A 10,948-nucleotide genomic window follows, 5' to 3' on the forward strand; every position below is an offset into this window, starting at 1 on the left:
TCTAGGTTGTTCTAAATCAGGACAGGTTTATTAGCTTGGATAATGCTGCATAATGTCTAGGTTGTTCTAAATCAGGACAGGTTTATTAGCCTGGATAATGCTGCATAATGTCTAGGTTGTTCTAGGGCAGGACAGGTTTATTAGCCTGGATAATGCTGCATAATGTCTAGGTTGTTCTAAATCAGGACAGGTTTATTAGCCTGGATAATGCTGCATAATGTCTAGGTTGTTCTAGATCAGGACAGGTTTATTAGCCTGGATAATGCTGCATAATGTCTAGGTTGTTCTAAATCAGGACAGGTTTATTAGCCTGGATAATGCTGCATAATGTCTAGGTTGTTCTAAATCAGGACAGGTTTATTACCCTGGATAATGTCTGGGTTGTTCTAGGGCAGCACGTCCTCTGGGGCAGGGTGTGGAGGTTGGGGAATATGAGGGTTAGTTATGGGGATGTTGTCTCTGGCTGAAATAGTGAAACAGTAGAAGTTGAGTTTTTCTGTGCAGTAGGGCCGGGTGTCCTGCTCCAATGTGCTGCACGGTAATACACAACCAGCACTGAGTGGCCTACAGCCGGGATCTTCAACCATACATATAAATATAAACTCAACATGTAAAGTGTGGGTTTCATGAGCTGAAATAAAAGAACCCAGAAATGTGCAGTTTAGTCACACAACGCCACAGATATCTAAAGTTGTGAGGAGCGTAATACTTGGTATGCAGGAATGTCCACCAGAGCTGTTACTATAAACCTGTAACTCTGTAGTATAACTTGTACTACAACGCTGAGCAGCCATTGTTTCGACTAAAACCTTAACTATGTCTCTGTCTGTTTTATATGGTTTTGACTAAAACCTTAACTATGAGGTGATTTCTGTGTTGTTCCTCTTTTCCTTCTCTTGTCCTCTTCTCTCCTTCTCTCTTCTCCTCCTCTCCTCCTCTCTTCTCTCCTCCTCTCTTCTCTCCTCCTCTCTTCTCTCCTCCTCTCTTCTCTCCTCCTTTCGTCTCTCCTCCTTTCGTCTCTCCTCCTTTCGTCTCTCCTCCTTTCGTCTCTCCTCCTTTCGTCTCTCCTCCTCTCTTCTCTCCTCTCCTCTTCTCTCCTCCTTTCGTCTCTCCTCCTCTCTTCTCTCCTCCTCTCTTCTCTCCTCCTCTCTTCTCTCCTCCTCTCTTCTCTCCTCCTTTCGTCTCTCCTCCTCTCGTCTCTCCTCCTCTCTTCTCTCCTCTCCTCTTCTCTCCTCCTTTCGTCTCTCCTCCTTTCGTCTCTCCTCCTCTCGTCTCTCCTCCTCTCGTCTCTCCTCCTCTCGTCTCTCCTCCTCTCTTCTCTCCTCCTCTCTTCTCTCCTCCTCTCTTCTCTCCTTCTCTCTTCTTTCCTCCTCTCCTCTCTTCTTTCCTTCTCTCCTCCTCTCTTCTCTCCTTCTCTCTTCTCCTCTCCTCCTCTTTCATCCTCCTCTCTTCTCTCCTTCTCTCTTTCCTCCTCTCTTCTCTCCTCCTTTCTTTCCTCCTCTCTTCTCTCCTATCCTCCTCTCCTCTCTTTCCTCCTCTCCTCTCTTCTCTTCTCTCCTCCTCTCTTTCCTCATCCTCTCTCTTCTCCTCCTTCCTCTCCTGTTCTCTACAACTTCCGTCATCCTCTTCCTCCTCCCTTCTCTCCTCAGCCTAGGTTGGCCCGTCCTCTCCACCAGGCCATACCATAGACTCACCACGCTGCCAACAACCCATCTGGAGTGAGTGCTTGGCCTGGTCGCTGCCTGCCGATAGACAGACATGATGGACCGACTGACTGACTCCTCCCACTGGAGTTGAACCTCTTCTGATTGGTTGTGGGCCTCAGTGACAGTACAGCACCAGTAAACATGAAGTCAAAGGAAGGAGGGATTAGTATCTGTCTGTCTCCTCCCCTGACTGACTGAACAAGGTTCACATTGTGTTCCTGACGATGGTCCTTTATTCATTTCACTCATATTGTGACCATTGGAATGCTGAAGGAGAAGAAGAGACAGAGTTTTCCAATTTGCTAAAGCAAAAAGTATTACCGATTTATGTTGGCAATATAGACAGGTTATAGACAGGTTATAAAGAGGTTATAGACAGATTATTGAGAGGTTATAGACAGGTTATAAACAGGTTATAGACAGGTTGTCATTCACTTGACTTCAGCAGAAGAAGAGAGGGAACACTCTGCAAGGCTTCTGCTATTGGTCATTGGATGAGAAAGAGGAGTCCTGTCATTTCCACGCTGACCAGTCACAGACAGTGTCAGGATGATGTCATAACTTAATGTGGGTATGTGGGTAGCTTGAGGTCACATTGGTCTGGGAACAGTTATGCTCTCCCCCCGACCCCCACCAGAAGTGATGTGGCCCCACCTGGGCAAGAAGACCTGAAGTGGTAACTGACGTCGTCACCCATTATGAGCGGTCTCTACCACTTCAGATACAAGCAGCATGACATCAGTTCACCTCCGTCCCATGTCACAACATCACACGGCATTATTCTGCTCTAATGACAGTGACAGCGATGTTATTCGTTGGTTCTTTACATCGCTGTGTCGTCATGGGAAACACCAGGTGCCTTTACTCAAAGTGAAAGCCTCCGCTGGGTGTCTTTTTGATGGACTGTGCGGTTCTCTCCAGCTAGCAGCTATGCATGGATCCTATTGGCTTCTTCTGTGTTCTGTCGTAACCAACAGCATTAAATGTAGTTCACGTATATATTCTGGTGTTTTTAGAGGTTGTTCCACTGTGCACCGTTCCCCAGTCAATGATATGAAGCTCTAATGCAGTCGATGTCCCAGTGTGTTCCTCTACATCCCAAATGGCACCCTGTGCCCTAAATACAGTGAGCTCCAAAATAATTGGGACAGTTGACATTTTTATTGTTGGATGCATTTGCTATTTGTTTTGGTTGTGTTTCAGAACTTTTACCCAATAATAACGAATGGTAAATAATGTATTGTGTCATTTTGGAGTCACTTTTATTTGAAATAAGGATATCATGTTTCTAAACACTTCTACATGCATGTGGATGTTACTGGTACTACAGATAGTCCTGAATAACAATGAGTGAGAAAGTTAGACACAATATCATACCTCCCCTTTTTTTATTGTGAAAGAATGTCTATCTAAGATGTTCTCAGAGGTAGTCAATAGTTTCCATAACATACTGAATCCTACAGCTGTCGCCATTCAGTTTCCATAACATACTGAATCCTACAGCTGTCGCCATTCAGTTTCCATAACATACTGAATCCTACAGCTGTCGCCATTCAGTTTCCATAACATATTGAATCCTACAGCTGTCGCCATTCAGTTTCCATAACATACTGAATCCTACAGCTGTCGCCATTCAGTTTCCATAACATATTGAATCCTACAGCTGTCGCCATTTAGTTTCCATAACATACTGAATCCTACAGCTGTCGCCATTCAGTTTCCATAACATACTGAATCCTACAGCTGTCGCCATTCAGTTTCCATAACATACTGAATCCTACAGCTGTCGCCATTCAGTTTCCATAACATACTGAATCCTACAGCTGTCGCCATTCAGTTTCCATAACATACTGAATCCTACAGCTGTCGCCATTCAGTTTCCATAACATACTGAATCCTACAGCTGTCGCCATTCAGTTTCCATAACATACTGAATCCTACAGCTGTCGCCATTCAGTTTCCATAACATACTGAATCCTACAGCTGTCGCCATTCAGTTTCCATAACATACTGAATCCTACAGCTGTCGCCATTCAGTTTCCATAACATACTGAATCCTACAGCTGTCGCCATTCAGTTTCCATAACATACTGAATCCTACAGCTGTCGCCATTCAGTTTCCATAACATACTGAATCCTACAGCTGTCGCCCTTCAGTTTCCATAACATACTGAATCCTACAGCTGTCGCCCTTCAGTTTCCATAACATACTGAATCCTACAGCTGTCGCCAGTCAGTTTCCATAACCTACTGAATCCTACAGCTGTCGCCCTTCAGTTTCCATAACCTACTGAATCCTACAGCTGTCGCCATTCAGTTTCCATAACATACTGAATCCTACAGCTGTCGCCATTCAGTTTCCATAACATACTGAATCCTACAGCTGTCGCCCTTCAGTTTCCATAACCTACTGAATCCTACAGCTGTCGCCATTCAGTTTCCATAACATACTGAATCCTACAGCTGTCGCCCTTCAGTTTCCATAACATACTGAATCCTACAGCTGTCGCCATTCAGTTTCCATAACATACTGAATCCTACAGCTGTCGCCATTCAGTTTCCATAACATACTGAATCCTACAGCTGTCGCCATTTAGTTTCCATAACCTACTGAATCCTACAGCTGTCGCCATTTAGTTTCCATAACCTACTGAATCCTACAGCTGTCGCCATTCAGTTTCCATAACATACTGAATCCTACAGCTGTCGCCATTCAGTTTCCATAACATACTGAATCCTACAGCTGTCGCCCTTCAGTTTCCATAACATACTGAATCCTACAGCTGTCGCCCTTCAGTTTCCATAACATACTGAATCCTACAGCTGTCGCCATTCAGTTTCCATAACATACTGAATCCTACAGCTGTCGCCATTCAGTTTCCATAACATACTGAATCCTACAGCTGTCGCCATTCAGTTTCCATAACATACTGAATCCTACAGCTGTCGCCATTTAGTTTCCATAACATACTGAATCCTACAGCTGTCTCCATTCAGTTTCCATAACATATTGAATCCTACAGCTGTCGCCATTCAGTTTCCATAACATACTGAATCCTACAGCTGTCGCCATTCAGTTTCCATAACATACTGAATCATACAGCTGTCGCCATTCAGTTTCCATAACATACTGAATCCTACAGCTGTCGCCATTCAGTTTCCATAACATACTGAATCCTACAGCTGTCGCCATTCAGTTTCCATAACATACTGAATCCTACAGCTGTCGCCATTCAGTTTCCATAACATACTGAATCCTACAGCTGTCGCCATTCAGTTTCCATAACATACTGAATCCTACAGCTGTCGCCATTCAGTTTCCATAACATACTGAATCCTACAGCTGTCGCCATTCAGTTTCCATAACATACTGAATCCTACAGCTGTCGCCATTCAGTTTCCATAACATACTGAATCCTACAGCTGTCGCCATTCAGTTTCAATAACATACTGAATCCTACAGCTGTCGCCATTCAGTTTCCATAACATACTGAATCCTACAGCTGTCGCCATTCAGTTTCCATAACATACTGAATCCTACAGCTGTCGCCCTTTAGTTTCCATAACATACTGAATCCTACAGCTGTCGCCCTTCAGTTTCCATAACATACTGAATCCTACAGCTGTCGCCAGTCAGTTTCCATAACCTACTGAATCCTACAGCTGTCGCCCTTCAGTTTCCATAACCTACTGAATCCTACAGCTGTCGCCATTCAGTTTCCATAACATACTGAATCCTACAGCTGTCGCCATTCAGTTTCCATAACATACTGAATCCTACAGCTGTCGCCCTTCAGTTTCCATAACCTACTGAATCCTACAGCTGTCGCCATTCAGTTTCCATAACATACTGAATCCTACAGCTGTCGCCCTTCAGTTTCCATAACATACTGAATCCTACAGCTGTCGCCATTCAGTTTCCATAACATACTGAATCCTACAGCTGTCGCCATTCAGTTTCCATAACATACTGAATCCTACAGCTGTCGCCATTTAGTTTCCATAACCTACTGAATCCTACAGCTGTCGCCATTTAGTTTCCATAACCTACTGAATCCTACAGCTGTCGCCATTCAGTTTCCATAACATACTGAATCCTACAGCTGTCGCCATTCAGTTTCCATAACATACTGAATCCTACAGCTGTCGCCCTTCAGTTTCCATAACATACTGAATCCTACAGCTGTCGCCCTTCAGTTTCCATAACATACTGAATCCTACAGCTGTCGCCATTCAGTTTCCATAACATACTGAATCCTACAGCTGTCGCCATTCAGTTTCCATAACATACTGAATCCTACAGCTGTCGCCATTCAGTTTCCATAACATACTGAATCCTACAGCTGTCGCCATTTAGTTTCCATAACATACTGAATCCTACAGCTGTCTCCATTCAGTTTCCATAACATATTGAATCCTACAGCTGTCGCCATTCAGTTTCCATAACATACTGAATCCTACAGCTGTCGCCATTCAGTTTCCATAACATACTGAATCATACAGCTGTCGCCATTCAGTTTCCATAACATACTGAATCCTACAGCTGTCGCCATTCAGTTTCCATAACATACTGAATCCTACAGCTGTCGCCATTCAGTTTCCATAACATACTGAATCCTACAGCTGTCGCCATTTAGTTTCCATAACCTACTGAATCCTACAGCTGTCGCCCGTCAGTTTCCATAACATACTGAATCCTACAGCTGTCGCCATTCAGTTTCCATAGCATACTGAATCCTACAGCTGTCGCCATTCAGTTTCCATAACATACTGAATCCTACAGCTGTTGCCATTCAGTTTCCATAACATACTGAATCCTACAGCTGTCGCCCTTCAGTTTCCATAACATAACTGAGTATCAGAGCTAGTGTAGTACGATTCAAACACCCTGCGACAGGTCCAACACCCTGCTACAGCTCCAACACACCCTGCTACAGCTCCAACACCCTGCTACAGCTCCAACACCCTGCTACAGCTCCAACACACCCTGCTACAGCTCCAACACACCCTGCTACAGCTCCAACACACCCTGCTACAGCTCCAACACCCTGCTACAGCTCCAACACCCTGCTACAGCTCCAACACCCTGCTACAGCTCCAACACCCTGCTACAGCTCCAACACCCTGCTACAGCTCCAACACCCTGCTACAGCTCCAACACCCTGCTACAGCTCCAACACCCTGCTACAGCTCCAACACCCTGCTACAGCTCCAACACCCTGCTACAGCTCCAACACACCCTGCTACAGCTCCAACACACCCCGCTACAGCTCCAACACACCCCGCTACAGCTCCAACACACCCCGCTACAGCTCCAACACACCCCGCTACAGCTCCAACACACCCCGCTACAGCTCCAACACACCCCGCTACAGCTCCAACACCCCCCGCTACAGCTCCAACACCCCCCGCTACAGCTCCAACACCCCCCGCTACAGCTCCAACACCCCCCGCTACAGCTCCAACACACCCCGCTACAGCTCCAACACCCCCCGCTACAGCTCCAACACCCCCCGCTACAGCTCCAACACCCCCCGCTACAGCTCCAACACCCCCCGCTACAGCTCCAACACCCCCCGCTACAGCTCCAACACCCCCCGCTACAGCTTCAACACCCCCTGCTACAGCTCCAACACCCCCTGCTACAGCTCCAACACCCCCTGCTACAGCTCCAACACCCCCTGCTACAGCTCCAACACCCCCTGCTACAGCTCCAACACCCCCTGCTACAGCTCCAACACCCCCTGCTACAGCTCCAACACCCCCTGCTAGAGCTCCAACACCCCCTGCTACAGCTCCAACACACCCTGCTAAAATAAATTATAGTTACAAATTCAATAAATAATATTTTTTTTTAAATCAAATGCTAAAATAATAATTGCATTAACTACACATTCAACCTGCTTGTCCTTACACATGGCAAATACATTCATCCTGCTTGTCCTTACACATGGCAAATACATGCAACCTGCTTGTCCTTACACATGGCAAATACATTCATCCTGCTTGTCCTTACACATGGCAAATACATTCATCCTGCTTGTCCTTACACATGGCAAATACATTCATCCTGCTTGTCCTTACACATGGCAAATACATTCATCCTGCTTGTCCTTACACATGGCAAATACATTCATCCTGCTTGCCCTTACACATGGCAAATACATTCATCCTGCTTGTCCTTACACATGGCAAATACATTCATCCTGCTTGCCCTTACACATGGCAAATACATTCAACCTGCTTGTCCTTACACATGGCAAATACATTCATCCTGCTTGTCCTTACACATGGCAAATACATTCATCCTGCTTGTCCTTACACATGGCAAATACATTCATCCTGCTTGTCCTTACACATGGCAAATACATTCATCCTGCTTGTCCTTACACATGGCAAATACATTCAACCTGCTTGTCCTTACACATGGCAAATACATTCATCCTGCTTGTCCTTACACATGGCAAATACATTCATCCTGTTTGTCCTTACACATGGCAAATACATTCATCCTGCTTGTCCTTACACATGGCAAATACATGCAACCTGCTTGTCCTTACACATGGCAAATACATTCAACCCGCTTGTCCTTACACATGGCAAATACATTCATCCCGCTTGTCCTTACACATGGCAAATACATTCATCCCGCTTGTCCTTACACATGGCAAATACATTCATCCCGCTTGTCCTTACACATGGCAAATACATTCATCCCGCTTGTCCTTACACATGGCAAATACATTCATCCCGCTTGTCCTTACACATGGCAAATACATTCATCCCGCTTGTCCTTACACATGGCAAATACATTCATCCTGCTTGTCCTTACACATGGCAAATACATGCAACCTGCTTGTCCTTACACATGGCAAATACATTCAACCTGCTTGTCCTTACACATGGCAAATACATTCATCCTGCTTGTCCTTACACATGGCAAATACATTCAACCTGCTTGTCCTTACACATGGCAAATACATTCAACCTGCTTGTCCTTACACATGGCAAATACATTCATCCTGCTTGCCCTTACACATGGAAAATACATTCATCCTGCTTGCCCTTACACATGGCAAATACATTCATCCTGCTTGCCCTTACACATGGCAAATACATTCATCCTGCTTGCCCTTACACATGGCAAATACATTCATCCTGCTTGCCCTTACACATGGCAAATATATTCATCCTGCTTGTCCTTACACATGGCAAATACATTCATCCTGCTTGTCCTTACACATGGCAAATACATTCAACCTGCTTGTCCTTACACATGGCAAATACATTCATCCTGCTTGTCCTTACACATGGCAAATACATTCATCCTGCTTGTCCTTACACATGGCAAATACATTCAACCTGCTTGTCCTTACACATGGCAAATACATTCATCCTGCTTGTCCTTACACATGGCAAATACATTCATCCTGCTTGTCCTTACACATGGCAAATACATTCATCCTGCTTGTCCTTACACATGGCAAATACATGCAACCTGCTTGTCCTTACACATGGCAAATACATTCAACCTGCTTGTCCTTACACATGGCAAATACATTCATCCTGCTTGTCCTTACACATGGCAAATACATTCATCCTGCTTGTCCTTACACATGGCAAATACATTCATCCTGCTTGTCCTTACACATGGCAAATACATTCATCCTGCTTGTCCTTACACATGGCAAATACATTCATCCTGCTTGTCCTTACACATGGCAAATACATTCAACCTGCTTGTCCTTACACATGGCAAATACATTCATCCTGCTTGTCCTTACACATGGCAAATACATTCATCCTGCTTGTCCTTACACATGGCAAATACATTCATCCTGCTTGTCCTTACACATGGCAAATACATGCAACCTGCTTGTCCTTACACATGGCAAATACATTCATCCTGCTTGTCCTTACACATGGCAAATACATTCATCCTGCTTGTCCTTACACATGGCAAATACATTCAACCTGCTTGTCCTTACACATGGCAAATACATTCATCCTGCTTGTCCTTACACATGGCAAATACATTCATCCTGCTTGTCCTTACACATGGCAAATACATTCATCCTGCTTGTCCTTACACATGGCAAATACATTCATCCTGCTTGTCCTTACACATGGCAAATACATTCATCCTGCTTGTCCTTACACATGGCAAATACATTCATCCTGCTTGTCCTTACACATGGCAAATACATTCATCCTGCTTGTCCTTACACATGGCAAATACATTCATCCTGCTTGTCCTTACACATGGCAAATACATTCATCCTGCTTGTCCTTACACATGGCAAATACATTCATCCTGCTTGTCCTTACACATGGCAAATACATTCAACCTGCTTGTCCTTACACATGGCAAATACATTCATCCTGCTTGTCCTTACACATGGCAAATACATTCATCCTGCTTGTCCTTACACATGGCAAATACATTCATCCTGCTTGTCCTTACACATGGCAAATACATGCAACCTGCTTGTCCTTACACATGGCAAATACATTCATCCTGCTTGTCCTTACACATGGCAAATACATTCATCCTGCTTGTCCTTACACATGGCAAATACATTCATCCTGCTTGTCCTTACACATGGCAAATACATTCATCCTGCTTGTCCTTACACATGGCAAATACATTCATCCTGCTTGTCCTTACACATGGCAAATACATTCAACCTGCTTGTCCTTACACATGGCAAATACATTCAACCTGCTTGTCCTTACACATGGCAAATACATTCATCCTGCTTGTCCTTACACATGGCAAATACATTCATCCTGCTTGTCCTTACACATGGCAAATACATTCATGCTGCTTGTCCTTACACATGGCAAATACATTCATCCTGCTTGTCCTTACACATGGCAAATACATTCAACCTGCTTGTCCTTACACATGGCAAATACATTCATCCTGCTTGTCCTTACACATGGCAAATACATTCATCCTGCTTGTCCTTACACATGGCAAATACATTCATCCTGCTTGTCCTTACACATGGCAAATACATGCATCCTGCTTGTCCTTACACATGGCAAATACATTCAACCTGCTTGTCCTTACACATGGCAAATACATTCATCCTGCTTGTCCTTACACATGGCAAATACATTCATCCTGCTTGTCCTTACACATGGCAAATACATTCATCCTGCTTGTCCTTACACATGGCAAATACATTCATCCTGCTTGTCCTTACACATGGCAAATACATTCATCCTGCTTGTCC

The 10,948-nt window shown here is 44.5% G+C and overlaps 1 protein-coding gene across 1 annotated transcript in view; it reads left to right on the forward strand.

Annotated features, from left to right (window-relative positions):
• Positions 1–2,944, forward strand: part of LOC129818056 (interleukin-11 receptor subunit alpha-like) — an 87,060-nt gene extending 84,116 nt beyond the window's left edge. Inside the window, exon 12 of the mRNA XM_055873593.1 lies at positions 1,650–2,944. Coding sequence (XP_055729568.1) covers positions 1,650–1,688 — 39 coding nt within the window. The 3' untranslated portion in view covers positions 1,689–2,944. The remainder of the gene's footprint in view (positions 1–1,649) is intronic.
• Positions 2,945–10,948: the final 8,004 nt, after the last annotated feature.

The sequence above is a fragment of the Salvelinus fontinalis genome, chromosome 21, assembly GCF_029448725.1.
Source record: "Salvelinus fontinalis isolate EN_2023a chromosome 21, ASM2944872v1, whole genome shotgun sequence".
NCBI classification, from domain to species: domain Eukaryota; kingdom Metazoa; phylum Chordata; class Actinopteri; order Salmoniformes; family Salmonidae; genus Salvelinus; species Salvelinus fontinalis.